This window comes from Orbicella franksi, chromosome 9, assembly GCF_964199315.1.
Source record: "Orbicella franksi chromosome 9, jaOrbFran1.1, whole genome shotgun sequence".
Classification (NCBI taxonomy): domain Eukaryota; kingdom Metazoa; phylum Cnidaria; class Anthozoa; order Scleractinia; family Merulinidae; genus Orbicella; species Orbicella franksi.
In genome coordinates this window covers 21657348-21677461 of record NC_138153.1, presented here as the reverse complement: position 1 = coordinate 21677461, position 20114 = coordinate 21657348, and the positions used below count along the sequence as shown (strand labels likewise).

General features: G+C 38.6%; 2 protein-coding genes and 1 pseudogene across 3 annotated transcripts in view; all 3 read right to left on the bottom strand.

Moving 5' to 3' along the window:
- Positions 1-17: 17 nt before the first annotated feature.
- LOC145497953 (uncharacterized) lies at positions 18-4766 on the bottom strand (annotated as a pseudogene).
- Positions 4767-4869: 103 nt separating this feature from the next.
- The window catches only part of LOC145497940 (uncharacterized), a 67563-nt gene continuing 52318 nt past the window's right edge, over positions 4870-20114 (bottom strand). For both annotated transcript variants that reach the window (XM_081477818.1, XM_081477819.1), the window contains 4 exons: positions 9777-10483; positions 8978-9179; positions 6474-6569; positions 4870-6147 (listed from right to left, as the gene is read on the bottom strand). In XM_081477818.1, coding sequence (XP_081333944.1) covers positions 5891-6147; positions 6474-6569; positions 8978-9179; positions 9777-10483 — 1262 coding nt within the window. In that variant the 3' untranslated portion in view covers positions 4870-5890. The remainder of the gene's footprint in view (positions 6148-6473; positions 6570-8977; positions 9180-9776; positions 10484-20114) is intronic.
- On the bottom strand, positions 17800-18323 carry LOC145498006 (uncharacterized). Its single transcript, XM_081477877.1, has one exon. It carries the CDS (start codon positions 18319-18321, stop codon positions 17803-17805), a length of 519 nt encoding a protein of 172 aa, XP_081334003.1. The 5' UTR covers positions 18322-18323; the 3' UTR covers positions 17800-17802.

The following is a 20114-nucleotide window of genomic DNA, read 5'->3' as shown; positions in this document are numbered from 1 at the left end:
TGTTTCCTTTGTTGTGGGTAAAATATATTTTCTTTTGGTTTTATCGAAGCGTTGGATTCAAAGGGATTAATAAATACGCTAAAAAAAGGTATTACGTCAGCCATGGAATGCGTTAACGTTGCAGCTTTCACTTTCGCTACGTGACTAATAAGATCGTGTTTACTTTGGAAGTTTATTTCGCCAGAAGCGACGGTCATTAATTTATTTGCAAGTTTGCGAGTATTTCTTGTGGTTTTAGGCAAATGAAGTAAATTCTTTGGCTCTTTCATCGCAGCGAGTTCATAGATCGGAAGGAAAATGAAATATTTGCAAGCCAAGCAAAGAACATGTCAGGACATGCAATGATTACGTCATTGGTAGGGAAATAACCACCGTACTAAAGATAGCCGTCGATAACGCAATTCTTGAATTATGTGACTCGTGTGACTTCTTTGCTAGCCCTTTACTCAAGGAAAATATTAAATTTAAACTTGACTTTTAAGAAAGAAAGCTGTTGTTAATAGTGGTCGTATCTTCATGCCCATACATATCCCAAAGAAAGTTCCAGATTAACACTATTACGTCATCGGAGATTTCGCAACGGCTACGACTGATGGTGCAATAGTATAGTCTGTGTTGATCCAGTGATGTGATGTCTACAGTAATGAATGAATCATCAAGGATTACTTTCGAATGTACACTGCGTTGCGACTGTAGTGCTAAGAAAATAGTTAAATTTTAAAAGCGCGGTTTTAAGATCAAACAGATCTTCTTGTTTTTTTTTGTCGGTGACCAGACGCAGACCCCCGCTCGGCCAAACTTTGAGTCACGCAACGTGTGATGTTTTTCCGCCAAAAGCTGTTAAAACATAAATACACGGACAATTTTACGGATATTGTTTTCTTTTTTGTGGGTGAAATATATTTTCTTTTCGTTTTATCAAGGCGTTGGATTCAAAGGGAATAATAAATACGCTGAAAAAAGGTATTACGTCAGCCATGGAATGCGCTGACGTTGCAGCTTTCACTTTCGCTACGTGACAAATAAGATCGTGTTTACTTTGCAAGTTTATTTCGGCAGAAGCGACGGTCATTAATTTATTTGTAATTTTGCGAGTATTTCTTGCGGTTTTAGGCAAATGAAGTAAATCCTTTGACTGTTTCATCGCAGCGAGTTCATAGATCGGAAGGAAAATGAAATATTTGCAAGCCAAGCAAAGAACGTGTCAGAACGTGCAAAGATTACGTCATTGATAGGGAAATAACCACCGTACTAAAAATAGCCGTAGATAACACAATTCTTGAATTATGTGACTCGTGTGACTTTTTTGCTAACCCTTAACTCAAGGGAAAAAACAATTAAATTTAATTGTGACTTTAAAGAAAGAAAGCGGTTTGTAATAGTGTTCGTATCTTCATGCCCATACATATCCCGAAGAAAGTTCCAGATTAAGACTATTACGTCATCGGAGATGTCACAACGGCTACGACTGATGGTGCGATAATAGAGTTTGTGTTGATCAAGTGCTGTGATGTCTACAGTAATCAATGAATCATCAAAGATTGCTTTGGAATATGCACTGCGTTGCGACTGTAGTACTAAGAAAACAGTTAAATTTCAAAAGCGCGGTTATAAGATCTAACAGATCTTCTAGTTTTAGTTTTGTCGGTGAGCAGACCCTAACTTCCACTCGGCCAAATTTTGAATGACGCAACCTGTGATGTTTACTCGCCAAAAGCTGTTGAAACATTAATACAAGAAACAACGTTACAGAAACTATTTTATTTGCTTTGGGTAAAATATATTTTCTTTTGGTTTTATCGAAGCGTTGGATTCGAAGGGAAATAATAAATACACTAAAGAAAAGGTATTACGACAGCCACGGTATGCGCTGACGTTGCAGCTTTCACTTTCGCTACGTGACAAATAAAATCGAGTTTACTTTGCAAGTTTATTTCGGCAGAAGCGACGGTAATTAATTTATTCGCAATTTTTCTTGTATTTCTTGTGGTTTTAGGCCAATGAAGTAAATTCGTTAGCTGTGTTATCGCAGCGAGTTCGGTGATCAGAAGGAAAATTAAATATTTGCAAGCCAAGCAAAGAACTTGTTAAAACATGCAAGGATTAAGTCATTGGTGGGGAAACAACCACCGTACTAAAAATAGCCTTGAATAACGAAGTCTTAAATTGTGACTCATGTGACTACTTTTCTAGCCCTTTACTCGTGGAAAACACCAAAGAAATTTAATCATGGCTTTTAAGAAAGAAATTGTTAATAATGTTGTTATCGAATCGTTCATATCGTTCATATCGTGCATGCCCATACATATCCCGAAGAAAGTTTCAGATTAAGACCATTACGTCATCGGAGATTTCACAACGGCTACGACTGATGGTGCAATAATATAGTTTGTGTTGATCAAGTGATGTGATGTCTACAGTAACAAAAGAATCATCAAGGACTGCTTTGAAATGTGCACTGCGTTGGGACTGTAGTGGTAAGCAAACAGTTAAATTTTCAAAGCGCGGTTATAAGATCTAACACATCTTGTTAGTAATATGGTGTCAATAAATTTGTTAAAACTCTGTAACTTGCAAGCAGCCTGTTTGGATTACATGCATTTGTCATTGAAGATGGGTTGTTCAAAATTCTCAGTGTATCTCAGACATAGATGCAGAAATGAAACATAGTAAATGAACATGCAAATTTATTTGCATTGCACTAGGAAGGTGAAATGATACCCATATCCCATTGAAGAGGATGCCCCTCACCATTTTATGGTGAGAAATGATTGTGTTGTTCCAGATAATATCCATACTCCTCCAGCAGAGGTTTGTTGTTGGTTTGACCCCAGCCTTCCGGATATTCCAGTTTTGGTTCAAACTTTTTTCTTTGAAGATTTTGGATTTGGAAAGTCCCCTCCCCCATGGACTTTCCAAGGCCTTGGGGTGAGTAGGGGTATTTTCTGGTACCCTACAATATGTTATTTGGTTGGTAGCAGTGCATGAACTATTATGTTCTTGCCTCTTTCCTCTCTCCACAGGAGTCCTTAGCAAGGTGTTTTCCCCGGTCACAGAACATGAGAAATTTAGGGTTCACCTTTTGCGAACTTGATTAGTTTCTCAAAAAGAATTCCTGCTTCCAGAATGCTTGTGGGGTGGGATAAGCTATTTTTTTCCATGACGTATTGAAAATACTCGCAGAAAACTGAGTTGGTTTCATCATCTTCATTATCGAGTCCTTCAAACCTATTTTCCATTTCTGTGATCTTGTGTGGGGATACTGGAACCAAGCAGTCGCTGTGACCAAAATCCTCAGGCAGGAAGTACATCATGTCGGGAACACCGGAAACAGTGGCATGCTTTGACTTCCTGATCCGGTGACTGTTCCAGTATTCCTCCAGATCAGTCTGGAGCAGATCAGCAAGACAAAACCAAATAGCCTCTTTATGCAAGTCACTGGTCAGATCGAGAATATCCGATTCGTGAAGGTCTTGAAAGAGGTCGATCCACCAACTTGAACGTTTCCAGTAATGTGACCACTGACATTCAATACGTTGATTCCTAGTGCTCGATACATACTGGTGAGACTTCGATCCTGCATGTTCATCCAATCCTTCAGCCCTCAAATAGCACTGTATTCCAGCAACCAGACCGTTTTCAGTGCCGGGGTCAGTATATACGCGCATTGGGCATCCGTGTGCTGCTTTGACATGCTTGATGAAATAGCTTGCTACACACTTTGGATTTTTGTTCGATCGTTGGACCTCGAGCCAAATAATTCTTCGGCTCAAGCCATCGACACGGCCGTGAATGGCTTTAGTTTATCGTACCCGTCCATGTGCCAGAAGTTGGATCCAGGTGACACATACATCCTGCGCTGAAGGCAACGGTTCCTTCTGTGTTCCACTCCCCTAGGATCGACCTCCCTTAATAATGACTCTACTAATCGCCGGGGAACATTAATCCGGTGTCTGAGACGCAAGACATGCCACATAGTCCTGTAACCATTAAGGCTATCAGGACCAGTACATATATCTTGTAAAATGAGATCCCTGATGCGTTCCTTGAGCTCCTCGTCTACTTTTTCACGTCTCTTAAGTACGTAGTCTTTCAGCCTTCGCTTAAGAGTTCGCTGATTCATTGTAATATTATGTTGCTTCTCCAACATCAGAATGATATGCCTATACGTAAGACCTCTGTAAAAGTAATACGTAATAACATCTCTTTCTGATCCACCAGGTAAATCGCCGTGTTGAGTTGTTTCAGCCGATTCGTCTTCGCTGGAGCAGCTCGAGTTTTCACTGGACGCCATATTTATTAAACTCTGTCTTCGAAAAAGGGCGCGAATCTTAGAGCTTACTACTAGGTCTCATGCCCTCTCGTTAAAATGCGTGCGCATAGTTTATTTCCCTTTCATTTGTGGCGTGCGGTTAACTTTTCTTTGCAGTGTTGATTTTGCTTTCATTTGCAGCGTGCGTTCAGTTTTTTTGCTGTGAGAATTTTTTTTATTTTATTTGGGGATTGATTTTGCTTTCATTTGCAGTGTGCGTTTAATTTTTTGGCGGTGTGCATGCGTTAATTATAGGATTGCATTCGATCTTTCATTGGCAGTGCTGGTTTGACTTCATTCGTAGTATCTTTGATTTAGTTTGCAGTGATATTATTTGTTATTTCGTGTTTTTCTGGTTTGTAAAGTTGTCCCTAATGGGCCACCGTATCTTCCGTTTTGAGTGGTATCTTTTACAGGTTGAATAAAGTTGAACTCACACCCAGATTGGTCTCCTTTGGGGGTTTAATTCAAATTTTCAGACACGTATCCCTGAACTTTTCATATTGGAGTTGCCCAGGGGTTTTTTGCCAGCCCAAAAAGGAATTTACATGTATTATAAAATAATTTTAATGACAAGTGCCTGAATGTCTTTTACATGTGGATATCCCCTACCCAAAACACATTCTTACATGCCTTTATTAAAAATCTTGAGAACTAAACAATCAGCACTACCCTCTAGGGATGGAATCTGTTTACAATAACAGTTTCTATTTCGGATTCGTGCACTTATGTGTAAATGCTAAAATCAATCCGGTACTGAATCGTTTTGGATTCGTCACGAATCTGGAACAATTTCCTCTAGTGTAAGCCTAGTCTGAAAAAAACTAGTCTGAGTTACTTTGGGGGTTTTAATTTCTGCTTCATTGTTAAATGTTTTAACAATGGTCCTTGGTGTTAAAACCAGACATCACCCCCCGAGGGGGGCGGGCACTTCTATAAATGGGCTAATGGGGATGTGCCGCTGGATGGGGTCGCATTTTCACTACTGGACTGACTAAAATGGGGCGCCTCTTCAAGCATTTTTCATAGGGTGACTAGAATGGGGTCACACTTTTCCGGGATTTTGAGAGTAAGAAAATTCTGGCAAGTTGTGATTTATAAACGGAAAGATTCGCCGAAAAAAAATGTTACCGTATTTATTGCTGTTGTTTAATATTTGTTGTTTAATGTTTGCATTTCAACTATTTATGATGGTATGTTTGTAAATGTTTATGGTCAGCAAATGTACCAGAATGTTTATAGTGCAGTTGTAAAGTAAAGTGTTCTTCATTCAGTTTATTAAATGCGTCAATTCATTTTAGAAAGACTTAATTAAAAGGATTTATACGGTTGGGGTCGTGAAAATTACATTTACCCAAAAGTGACTAAGATGGGGTCTATAATTGGCCATAGAATATGACTATAATGGGGTAGGGGTTCTGAGAGGCCAGCGGCACATACCCAACAAAGATTGACCCAAGTACCCCCCACCCCCCGGGGCATCACCGCATAGAGTACCCTACACAATGCTCTTTACTTCTCTCCTTTAAAGTATAAAATAGTCCCCGTGTAAAAAGTAATGCAATAATTGCACATGGACTAGTCACCATCTTCATCTGAACTACTGTTAAGTCTCCGTCTTTTTCTGCTGTTTTCTTCAGGATACTGCTTTTTAGGACAAGTGCCCAGTGGATGTTTTCCAGTTCGTGGTTTTTCCTCAGAATCACTGCCATCACTATCGACCACTCCTTTAAGTCGTCTGAACAGTTTGGGGCTATCCGAGTTAAGGCCAGTCAATGGTGTGAGCTGGTTATCTAATCCTGCGCGTGTTCTTCTAGTTGCACGCCGACCATGGTCTGAAGTATTGAAAAGATTGAAAGTACATGCTATAACACATCAAAATACCTTAAATAAACTTCAGGGCCCGCTTGTTCGAAAGCTGATTAACGCTAATCCAGGATTAAAAGCTAATCAAAGTTCTAATTTCTCTTGAATAAAACTGTTTTTACTGTCCATGTTTCCTGAAGTTTGACATAGGTCAAAGCCAAAACTGAAGGACAAAAAATTGGACGAGAAAAATTTACTGAAAAGTTACAAAATTGAAATAAAAATTTACGCTAATCCTGGATTAGCTTAATCTTGCTTGGAACGTTCTTATTATTATTTTGGCATGCTTCCTTACTTGCTGTAATGATGTTATTGCAGTCCAGCTCAGCCAGTTCATCTGCTTCCTCTTTGGCCAGCTTAAACTTCTTACACATACTGAGTGTAATTCTCCCTGAAAAGAGAGTGACACTGAATATTATCAAACTTTGCCACATGCGCCTTTCCATTCGAACAAAAAAAATCTATGATAATAAGATAATAATTAAATTTGTCATAATGAAGTGGTGCGCTGTGATGGTTAAGGGGTATGCATAAGTGATGTTAGAATCCAAAAAGCTTTACCTTTCTTCATTCATATACACTTAATTGCAATAACGCTGTCACAGAAATAAGCAAAAAGCAAAAAGCCCAATAGGAATTAACTAGCCAAATTAAATTTCCATTGTTTTCAGATACTGTACATGAATGAAAAATATAATGTACATGAATGACATGAATGGAAAAAAATGTATTTTTCATTCATGTACAGTATCTAAGAACATGCAATGGAAATTTCAATTTCCCTTATTAATTCCTATTTGCTTTTTCGCTTTTTTCTATGACAATATTGCAATTACGTGTATATAACTGCAAAGGTGTAAGACTAGGGCATGGTTCAAGTCCGATTTTAGTTTTCTTCGTTCTCAATGCCTTACTATTTTAGGGAAAATAACCCCCCAGGGATCAAGCTGGGAAATTGACCTCTGAATTGCCTAATGTTTGCGATGATGTGGTTATTCTAATTTCCTCTCTAGAAGGAAATAGAGCATTTAGTCTGATTAAAACTACACACCCAGGAATGGAAAGTGAAAGGTTACATCAAAAGGTTCAATTATATCAATACATGTGTATTTAATAGAAATAAACGGTAAAAACAAAAACATTTTTGAACAGGAATATCGTTGACAAACAAACAAGAACGGACTGAAATGACTTTATCTAAAACCTACTCCAAAGACATTCTAAGTCTGAAACTCTTATGACTTCCCATCAACAATAAAGGTGATCCACTTTACACAACTTAATAGTCATAACAAATGCTTGTGGTTAAGGCTACTTTCCTTTAAGATAATTCTAGCAGCTCTCGTTTGTAACCACACTAATGTATTATATCTCGAAGGCGCTCAATTGTTCCAAAAAAAAGTCGCAATAATCTAGTTTACGAAGTATCATAGTTGTAAAGGTCCTCTCAGCTGTGTGGACCGTGAGACTGTTTCTTTCTCTGCTCAGCAAGCCAAGCTGTCTACATGATTTTATTCAATCGGTTCTCGCTTTCCAAACTTTGACGCCAGCAGCACTAGGCAAATTGGTCACAACTCACGAGAGGGTTTCTTCTTGGGCAAGAACTGCTCTTGGACTAATTGCTGCCTGGATCAACCTGACTTCAAACACCGATAACTCGACTGTATCTTTGTTCGAACATTAGAGCACGTTTTGCCTTAACAAAACCGCATGCAAAACTGGGACTGCCTTCGACAAAGTTCACTTTTGACCAAAAATACCTAACACCCTTTTTCCACCGGGCCTTTCAGTATTGTCGTTCACAAATCTGCTTCATCTGTAGACTCAATAAAGCGTTGGCATCATTTCAAGTTCAATCATATTTGTCAACTTCTTAGATTCTCTTGAAAACAGGAGAACCAGTGACTGAATATTACTGTACACAAGGTACGTGTACTTTGTGATTTCCTTGGATTCTCCAACTTCTCCCAGAAACTTGAAGAAAACGTTAATTTTTTTCAGTGTTTTCTTGCTTTTGCCCCACAATGAATTCTTGCTTTCAACTGGAAGAAGTTTCAACTCAAGTCTGTTTGCTTGTTCTAAGAGTTCATTATCAGACAATTGATCTGGATAATTAAACTCAATTTCACTGTGTATATCGCTGTCACTCCGTTTTTGCTACAACAGTGACCTTGTTCTTTAACAACGACTGCTTTACAAGAGAGGCATGCGGGTGCAGGGCTGGACAACTTTCCAGTCGTGCATAACATTTTACATGTTTAGGTGAAAATCCTGAAGCAAACATGCGTAATATTGTAGAAAACTTGACAATAGATATGGACAAAAAAAGAAAAAAAAAAACTCGCAGCAGAAAAAAACGTCTGATTGGCTGAGAGCAGTGCAGTTCAAGTGTAACACAAGTGCAAAAAGTTTAACACTGGTGCAAAAAGTGTAACACAAGTGCAAATCACACATCGTAATTCTGGATTATGATTGGCTGAAAGACAACAGGAAATTTTTAAAGCCAATGATATTACGTAAAATGATGACGAAAATTCTGTGCGGAAACGTTGAAAAAAGTTTTCTCGAATGAGAAAAAATTTCTTCAAGAAAGGTCTTCCGGCACTCCCTCCATGCAAATTTTTTCATGTTTATATTATTAATTAGTCATCATACGGTTTGTCTCGTTCAATTTGGAATTAATTTGCACTTGTGAGTTTTTCAAAAAGCTCACTTGTGCAAATTAATTCCAAATTGAACTCGAAACAGTAGGATTACCTATACTAATACATATACATGTATATACATTGTACATCTTACCTTGAAAACCTGTATCCTTTCGCAGAACTCTTTCTAAAGTTTTCTCCCTTTGGGACGTAGTATCACACTCAGAAAAAAGTTTAACATAGTTCTTATGCAGTCCACAAGTACGCACAAAACGTTTTAAGTTCCTAAGTCTAATACTGTCTGCAGTTTGTGGTGGCAATTTTTTTAACCTGTCAGCAGATCTAGAGGTGGTGTCCTGAAATTTAGGCAAAGTAAAGACAACACAGTGAGTGAACCAAGTTTTTTTTAGCCTCAAGATAAATTTAAAAAAGGTCTTGGATGCATGAAATATTTTGTCACTTTTAGTTTACATGTTTAGGTGAAAATTCTGAAGCAAACATGCGTAATATTGTAGAAAACTTGACAATAGATATGGAAAAAAAAACTCGCAGAAGAAAAAAAACGTCTGTGGACAGACTAGACTTTACGTTAACCTACTCTCAACTGTTGATTTCTATCAAGCTGAGTGACCAACACTACAAGAGTTTATTCCGGCCTCTGTAGCATTATGCTACTAGGAGTAATTCTACTCCCCACCCCACTTGGCCTGGATCAACTGCAGGATTTTCACTGCCCCATCATTAAATCTGTTACCACCCATGTACATTTATACACCTGCACTGTAGGTGGAGAGGTTCTGTGAGAGGAAAGTGTTTACGCCAAGATCACAAGAATACTTTGTCCAAGGCTTGAACCTAGACCACAAGATCTGGAATCATGTGTGCTAACTGTCAAGTTGCCACTCGTATGTCAAAAGCGGTACTTATGATAACCTAGCATTAATTTATTGTACCTTTGACATCTTTGTGAGTCTTGTCTTTTGGGTGTTATCCTCATTCCTATGCACATTAGAGTTATCATGGTGCGATGCATTCCCCTGATCTTGTTCTTTATTTAACTGATCTTCACTGTTAGAAACACCAGACAATTCATATTCATCAACTTTGTGTGATCTTTTCTCCTCAGATGTATTCGTTTTCCTCAGAACTTCCTCTTCTCTGTGAGAATCATTAGAATCTGCATTGTCTTCCATTTTCTGTGCTGTAATTTTCTTGGACCCATTGTTTCTCCCTAGTGCTTCCTCATTTCCTTTGCAATCATCCACCTCTGTGTCATCATTAATTTTCCATGATCTTTTATTCCCAGACTTACTATTTGTCCTTCTATTTTGTTCCTCGTCACTTTTTGAATCTGTTAACTCTACCCATTTATCAACTGCCTGTAAGGCCTTTTCTTTTGATGCAATTTTCTTTTTCCTTTGTCCTCTTTCTCCAACCGTTTTATGTAATACCTCCTTCTCAGAGACAGTTTTTCCTTTCTGTTTTTCCTCGTCAGACATGTTATTATTGTGACTGGACATTTCCCCTCTGTGAGAGCCTACATCATTAGCTATTCCATGGTCTCTTTTCTTCTTTCTTGAACTTGCAGATGAACATGATACCACAAGGTCACAAACATTGTCAGTTTCAGTTGTCATGTGAGAATCTTCCGAACTTGAACCTAAGTGACAAAACAACACAGGCAGGCAATTAAAACCTTGTTGTGTTAACCATAATTGAAAGGAATCTTCTGACACTTGTGTTACCAATCATCATGCTCTGAAAAACGAATAGCATTCATGAGGCAATATATGAAGGAGAGGAGAACCAATAAACAATTCAGAGAGAGAGAATAAGAACAAACAACAGAAACGGAAAGATACTCTTGAAAAATCATGGGAATGTCAAAGACTAGCTACCAAAACATTTAAAATAGCAAATCCTGTGAAAGTCAAACAAATGGAGAAACAAACAAAATCAGAAAGACAAGAACGTGATCTAGAGAAAGTTAGAGTGCCAAAGACAAGATTTTCTAAAATATAAAGAAGCAAATCCAGAGAAAGTCAAACAAATGGACAAACACACAAACTCAAAAGCACAAGAATGCAATCTAGAGAAAATTAGAGAGTGCCAAAGGCAAAGATTGAAAAACTATAAACAAGAAAATCCAGACAAAGTTCAACTATCCTTCAAAAGAAACAGAGCTTGCCTTCAAAATGTGATGGATAGTCCACAGAATTGAATTAATGATGATGACAATAGCGACAACCCTGGGCCAAATAGAGAAAGGCAAAAGCTTCTGGAGGTATAAATCAATTCAAACAAGAAACTACTAAACAAAGAAACGTTTTTGATGAGGAATCTAGAGAGCAAACTTACCACAGCAAAGAATGTTTCTACAATTTAACAATGCCTAAGCTAACTGAAATGTTTCATAGGAATATTAAATGTGGTCCAGAATATGGCTGTACTTGCTGTGATCAGTTATGGTACAGATCATCTGTTGCAAAATGTAACCCAAGTCTTAATGAAATATGCCCACAAAATATTCTTTATTTATGCCTGACTGGAGTTACTGTAAGAGTATAAATGACACTGAGTGGATTTGTTCTATACGTCATTCAACCTTAAAGATGGTAAATTACCAAGTTATGCCAAAGCCAACAAAATGACATTTCCTGATAAACAAGAAATACTAAACCTGACTGTTCTTGAAGAAAGGCTCATATCACTATGTATACCATTTATGCAAATTAGAGAATCATCCACTGGTGGTCAATTAAGTATTCATGGAATGTTATCAATGTAACAGCTGATGTCAACTTGATTGTAAATGTTCTACCTAGACCAGTAAAGGAATCCCAGACTTTTCCAGTAAAACTAAAAAGATGTCTTAGTTACAAACATTACTAACAATTTCAGAGCATCAGACCTAGCAAAGTTTTAGAAGCTGCAAAATACTTAGTTGGCAAGAGCAAATTATTTCAGAATGAAGGTGTACAAGTTGCAAACAGTTGGTTAGATACATTGAATGAAAATGACCAGGAGATGTTGCAATTTCTTGAAAGGAGTAGTGTGGAAAGCTCAAATACAGTTGAACACATTAATAAAAAAGATAAGAACCAGGGTGAACAGAATATGTCCGTAGGGAATGTTAAGTAAAACGACAACAGTGAAAATGACAGTGATGATGAGTGGTGTGAAGAAACACAATGTCCATCAGGAATTTTGGACACTTTGCTGCAAGAGCCAGACATGACTGAACATAGGGACAACGTAATGAGCTTTGCACTGGATGAAGGCAACAGACCTTTAGGAATATTTATTGATAAAGATTCAGAATGTTTGTCATTTCCCTCAATATTTTGCAGAAAACAAAGAGCTGATAACAGTGAGAGATTAGTGGCTGTGCATTACAATATGTAAGTGGGAGTTGCAAAGTCAGGATAGAAGAGTAGCACAGAGCGTCCCTAACATTTTTTTATAAGCTTAAGAAATTACAAATCAAGTAGATTCATTCAAGGTAGTGCATCACTTTCTCTTCGCAAGTGCAAAAGAAAGGGTAAAACGTACACAGCCGGTGATTTGAAATCAGCTGGTTTTTGGGAAACATTGATACACCTTGATGAAGGCTTCAGGGTATTTAGAAATCTAATGGGATCCCCTCCATACTTTGAGAGATGCAAAAAGGACTTGTTTGCAATGATGAGACAACTCGGTAAGCCTACAATTGGTTCTGTTCATCTTTAGCAGCAGAGACAAGATGGATACATTTGCTTAAAATATTAGGACGGCTTATTGACACTGACAACGAAATCCAAGTTATGATATGGCAAAAGAAATCAGACTTAATTAAAAGTGATCCGGTGACTTCTGCTAGAAACTTTGAACACATGGTCCAATTATTTCTGTGACATTTAAAAAGTTAACTGTAGCCTACATGTATTAGTGAAATAGCTGATTTTTGTGTGCGAAGCTCACATTAAGTTTGCAGCCAGAAGTTTGTCTGTTCATGAGAGTCACATGATTGAAAGGAATTCTACCAAGATGACTGGGCACTAGATTTAGATCTTATAGATGAGAATATTGGGTGCTAGTTGGCTTGTGCGAGTGGATTTTTTGCCTCCTTCATGTTGGCCGCTTCGCTTTTGTGTACCATTTATCGGTTTTAAGATACTTCATTTTTATTTTCCCAGCTTTCTGTTGCGAAGGTATGTTTTTTCTTTTACATGTATTGCTTGTTTTGAGATGATTATGTTGTCTGTTTGCATGTATTGAAAATCTATCGTCATATCCTTCATAATTTCGTATTTTACATGTAGATTATAGTTAACTGCATATCTGTTTTCATTTATCGAAAATCCAGCTGCCTAATTGCATGTAGGCTTTACAAATATTGATTGCAGTTGTTTTGCTTATTGATAGCTTTCTTTCATCATTCCTTCAGGTGTCCATATCGGGAGTTATTTTACTTACACAAGCCAACATATCAAGACTCAGCTTGTGGTTGGTGCAGGTTGCACTGGGGCTGGTACCCTTTCGCAAGCAAACACGTAAGTTTATCAGCCTGAATGTTCGTTGTAGGTTGCCCTATACCGCAAAGGAGTCATTGTACTTTCACAAGCCAACATTTATATCCACTTGAACTGACTGATGTAGGCAAGTTTTCTAAGTGAGACATACATGTATTGTCAGGGATTGCCAGGGATTATCAGAAACTCTCAGAAACTGAAAAAGACTGTATTGCACTTGCACTGTACTTGCATTGTTACAAATACACTTGAACAGTGTTTACAGTAACCCTGTTGTTGTGTTTTCAAGATCAAAAGATAGCATGTGAATCTCGGTTGAGCAATACCTGTCAAGGATCGGCCTTCATAACCATTTTGTGAATGCAAAGGATGCCTTATCATGTTTTAAGGATCAGTTCTGGAATATGATGCGTATGGCACCAATTACGGACAATGACGTCGTATTGCGAAAAATTTGCTACAATTCTCAGAGCCAAGACATAAATTCTCATGCCAAAATTGAAACAACTTGTTACACAGTACAAAATGTGGAATGAACTGTGATGCTTTGGTTAACACAAATGATGTGCTACGATGTGTACAGTGTATGTTCCATTACTTATAAGGCAAACAAATGATGTGGAGGAAAATCTAAACCCTACAATTTTTGATGTCCCTGATTCAACCGTCATTTTCTGGGAATTAGAGCATGCATAAAATGGATGTGTACCCCAACTGAACATAACGCTCTAAACGTAAACACTATCTAATATTACTTGCAAGGGGCTTCCAGAGTAACTAGCTTGTTTGTTTTAACAAATTTCGAGGTAAAACATTTGCCACAACACATTGGATATCAAAACAAATATTGAATCTAGGGGATTATTAAAGTTTAAGATAAGAATACTACTCTAAATTACTAAAATACTATTTTCTAACATGGACTAGCTAACATGGACATACAGTCTATCTTGGATCCTTATGCTTGTGCTGTTCATTTTTTTTCATATATTACTAAAGGACAAAGAGGAACGAGCAAATTTCTAAGAAGAGCTTCAGAAGAAGCAAGCTCTGGTAATGAAGACCTCATAAACAAAGTCAGACACACTGGAAACCAATTTCTACATACTGTTGAGATCAGTGCACAAGAAGCAGTATATTTCGTTTTGCAAATGCCTTTAAGAAGGTCATCTCGTGAATTCCAGTTTATTAACACATCCAACCCTCAGGAAAGAACATTCCTACTAAAATCAATGGATAAGCTTCAAAAACTACCAGGTAGCTCTGAAGATATTGAGTCAGATAACCTGATCAAAAGATACCAAAGACGACCAAAGCAATTAGAAGAATTATGCGTCGCTGATTTTGCAGCATGTATAACTGTGCCAAACAAAATAAAAGCCTGAGGTACAGAACATATCAGTCAAGTTAAAACATCTACATACATGAGATGACTGCTTACCTGAAAATGACAACACAGAAGTAAGTGAAGAATATGAACTTAAAGGTGAATTGAAACTAGCGAAAAGACAAAAATCTAAAATATTTATTATTCATTCAGTAAGATTTAACAAAATACAAGGACCCCGAAAATTACAGCAGAGAACAGTTAATACTGTACACTCCTTGGAGGAATGAAAACAAGGATCTTATACAACTGCAAAAGTTACCAAGAAAGATACGAACAACTCAAGAACACAGTAGCCCAGAACAGACATCAATATGATTGTCATGCAGAAGTGCTTGATGATGTAATATAAAATGTTGAAAATGACAAACTGGAAGAATTTGTGGATGTGGCCCCAGACACAAATAAACAACACAATCAATATGATTTAATGGATGATATTGGTATCTTTCCAAGAACTAATGACAATGAAGATCTTGTAGTAAAATGCATGACTGATGATAATTTTACAAAACTTGTTCATTCAATTAATGTGAAGCAAATGGAATTTTTCTTGAATTCCATCAAAACTAGTGATGAAACACTTAGAATTTTTCAAGTGGTGGGGCTGGCATTGGAAAAACTACATGTGTACAGTTACTAATGCTTTGTATGAAACTTTGATCAGATATTTCAATAGTGTACCAGCAAGAGGTGAAAACCCTGATGACATAAAAGTACTTAAAGTAGCACCAACATGAAAAGCAGCATTTAATATAAGTGGTAACACTCTTCACTCTGCTTTTAACATACCTGTTAACCAAGGTTTTGAGTATATTTGCACACTTGATAGAGACAGACTTAACACTATCAGAGCACAGCTGAGGAAACTTGAGGTTATTTTCATAAGTTTACAAGATTAGTATGGTAGGCAGTGGCATGTTCACGTTCTTGAATTTATGCTTACAGCAGCTCATGGGTACACCCAAATCCTTTGGAGGAATTAATTTGATAAATGTACATGTAACTGTTGGTGACCTGTTTCAGTTAAAGCCAGTTTTTGACAAATGGATCTTTGAGAATTCAAAAGATGCCTATAGTGCATTAACCACAAATATTTGGCAAGAACATTTTAAGACGCATGAATTGTCAGAAATTATGAGACAGAAGGATGAAAAAGAATTTGCAGAGCTTTTAAACCACCCAAGAGAAGGAAAACACACAGAACAAGATATTGAGGTCCCAAAAGGAAGGATTTTAAATGTAAACCCAGGTGAAAGTGATTATCCCATGAACATCACACACTTGTTTAGTACTAACCAAAGCAGTAGATGGTCACAATGTTAAAATATTTAACTCCAAAAACCAAAAAGTAAACATTTGTGCAGTTGACATTATAATTGGACATCTGTCTGATGAACTAAAAGAAAAAATGAAACAAAAAATCCCAAATGATTCAACCAAAACCGTGGGATTATTTTCTGTTTGTTCTGTCCATGTTGCAGCAAAGTATAACCTGACAACAAATAATAAAGTGTATTATTGTTTCTCACGATTTAGTCACTTGAGATGTAGATCGCGATGTTTCGACTGCTTACTGCTAGTCTTCTTCAGGCGATAAGGTCGACTGATTGCACGGTATCATTTACATCACAAAGGTCGGCTGTGATTGGTGCATTTTGATCCTCCTATTGTTCCATCGTTCTGATGAGTAGCTGCTCCCTCAGTGGTCTGCTGTTGTACCGTTCTCCTGTTGTTGTGTTTTTTGATCGTGGGCATACATGCTTCAGGAATTTCAATTCCACTATCCCTGTTGATGTTATTAGGGTGAAGTCTTATGTGAATAGCTTCCTTGACCCTACATGTGTACCAATGAGGATCTCGATCAATAAACTCGACCTCATTCCAGATAGGATAGTGGTCGGTCTCATGGGTGTGTTCAGAAACGGCGAAGGTCTGGGTACGGGCGAGTCGTATATCCCTGTCGTGTCCTTTGATCCTCTCCTGCATAGATCTCCCTGTTTCCCAATGTAGACTTTGCCACACTCACAGGGAATCCTGTAGACAACACCATCTTGTTTAGCCGGGTTGACGGTGTCCTTTGGTTGCACTAAGTGTGACCGAAGTGTTGTGTCGGACTTGAAGACGGTACGAATGCCTTGTTGCTCTAGGCAGCGGTGGAGAGACTCTTAAACTCCTTGGACATAAGGTAAAATGGTGGTGGATTTAAATTCCACGACGGGCTCTCTTCTTGGGGTTGTTCGTGCCTTTGTGATCTTCTGTACAAACGAGGAGGGATATCCATTAGAAACAAGTAAATGTAAATTTTAAGTCATTTTAAATTATCTTTAGTAGCTTTTGAATCCTAAGGATGTATTTTAATAATTTTAGATTTTAGTTTTTAATTATATATTTTATGGCAGGTCCACACCAGCCCCCTGGGTTGTCAGATGCAGACCTGCCTCACCAAAAATATATGTATGTATGTATGTATGTATGTATGTATGACAGATGTTTCTTCTCTCCAGCGATTACTGATGGTTTGGTCACGAGACATTTAGCCCGGTCGTACAGACACTTCACAATACCGGTGTGAATCATAAGCTAGGTACTGATCAGTATGTGTTGGTTTCCTGTAGACACTGGTGTTAAGGCGGCCATCAGGTTCTCTACAAACTGACGTGTCGAGAAAGGCGATCTTACTGTTATTCTCGATCTCCATGGTGAAACGGATTGATGGTTGTTGACTGTTAAGGTGTTGCAGGAAGTCGTCAACTCTATCCTGATCCAGGATGATGAAAGTACCATCTACGTAGCGTTTCCAGATCTTAGGCTTGCAAGGTACAGACTCTATTGCTTGTTCTTCAAATATCTCCATGTAGAGATTAGCAATAACCACTGATACAGGGCTCCCTATGGCTGCGCCGTCTTGTTGTTTGTAAATCAATCCGTTGCACTGGAAGTACGTAGATCTTAATACAAAATCCAAGAGGTCCGCAATTTGAACTGGTGTAAGTGTCATGCGGTCAGCCAGGCTGCGTCGTTCTCCATTTTTTGTAGCACGGCTTGCACAGTGTCCTTGATCAGTACATTGGTAAACAATTACTCTACGTCGAAAGACACCATGATCTTGTGGTCCTGGATCTCTTCACTGGCGATGGTGGAGGTGAAGTCAGTTGAGTTTTTCACTGTGAAGTTCGAGTTATCTGCAAGAGGAGATAATATGTTAGCCAAGAAACCAGACAGGTCATATACAAAGGTATTGACACACGACACAATTGGCCTAAGCGGTGCGTCGGCCTTGTGGATCTTCGGCAAACCATAGATCCTAGGTGGTTGTTTGTGTCGGGGTCTGATCTCATTATAAACCATCTCTGATATGTGTCCATTCTGTTTCAGAGTTAGCAGCTTCTCAGATAGCTTCTGGGTCAAGCGGTCTGTCGGATCTTTGTTGAGCAGCTGGTATGGTCCAGAATCAATTAGCGCTGACATTTTTGCCTGGTATGTGTCAGTGTCCAGGATTACGCTGGCGTGACCTTTATCAGCCAGAAGGGCCATGATGGAGTTGTCCTCTTTTAGGCTTTTAAGAGCCTCCTGCTGTTCCTTCGTGATGTTGGGCATGGTTGGTTGTGCCTGTTGAAGGATGGTGTTGACAGATCTTCTGACTGTGTTCACTGTGCATCCAGTAGCCTGACTGCTGACTCAACCTTGGCAATGATCTCGGTGGCTGGGACACTCGTAGGAGTCACGGCGAAATTTAGACCTTTCTTCAGTAAGGACATCTCAGCTTCGTTAAGGGCCCTGGATGACAGGTTGTTAACGGACTTTGTTTTGTCAGCAAAAGTTGTAGGAGAAGCAGAAGACTGTTTCTCTCGCAAAAGTTTCTCAAACTTGTGCTATTGATGGTCTTTGGTGGTACTAAAGACTTGCTGGATAGTGGATTTAACCTTGTCAAGTACCTCTGCAGCGTCATCTGCAGAAAGCGCAGATGTTATGCTCTGTGCTGTTGATTCGGCTTCTTTCTTCGTATCTCCCTTGGCTCTCTGCGTCAGTCTGATTCTTTCCCTCAGGAACCTCATGGATGCTAGTTCAGGGACTCTGTGTGTGCCTCTGGTGGGAACTGGCAGCCGAACTTGCAGATCTCTTGGAACAATGTGAGTGCGGCAAAGTCTACATTGGAGAAACAGGGAGATCTATGCAGGAGAGGATCGAAGAACACAACAGGGATATACGACTCACCTGTACCCAGACCTCCGCCGTTTCTGAACACACCCATGAGACCAGCCACTATCCTATCTGGATTGAGGTCAAGTTTATTGATCGAGATCCTCACTGGTACACACGTAGGGTCAAGGAAGCTATTCACATAAGACTTCACCCTAATAACATCAACAGGGATAGTGGAATTGAAATTCCTGAAGCATGGATGCCCACGATCAAAAAACACAACAACAGGAGAACGGTACAACAGCAGACCACTGAGGGAGCAGCTACTCGTCGGAATGATGGAACAATAGGAGGATCGAAATGCACCAATCACAGCCGACCTTTGTGATATAAATGATACTGTGCAATCAGTCGACCTTATCGCCTGAAGAAGACTAGCAGTAAGCAGTCGAAACATCGCGATCTACATCTCAAGTGACTACATCGTGAGACAAACAATAATACACTTTATTATTGCATCTACCACGATGAATAACAACAACCTTTTCCTCGACACTGACAACAAATGTCTCTGTCCTTGATGGTATGACCAATGGAGCAGAATGTACCGTTAAAAAAATTGACTACAGAGTACCTGACTCCACTAGACCAAGTATTATATGGGTAATGTTTCAGGATCCTAACATTGGTCTTCATTGGCAAAGGGAATATCGACATCTGTATAATGGACATAAACAGAGCACTTGGACACCAATCTTGGAAATCACAAGAGAATTTAGATTGTACAAAAGAAATCAAGTTCAAGTTCTTCGCATTTTCCCTTTACGACCAGCTGCAGCAAAAACATTACATCGCTGTCAAGGTGACACACTTGATGAAGCAGTTGTTGATTTACCAGCTTCAGCGAGAGAACATACATGTATGCATTATGTTGGCCTAAGCAGACTTCAGAATATTTCAGGTTTGCATATCTTAAATTTAAAGAGAAAAAGATAGCAGTTAGCAAGAAAGTTGCAGCTGAAATGTCTAGACAAAGGTGAGGGTCATACCGGGGTATACTCGTGAAACGTGATCAGCTGATTTTATTTTCTATGAAACATGAATTTAGGAAATTATTCTTCGTGATCCATGACCTGAAGGTTTCGCGTGACCCCTGAAGAACTTGAATAATTGACCCATATTCATGATTTCACCAATCTATTCTACGTTATTTTGAGATGCGAGTCCTCCGAATGGTTAGAGTCGTC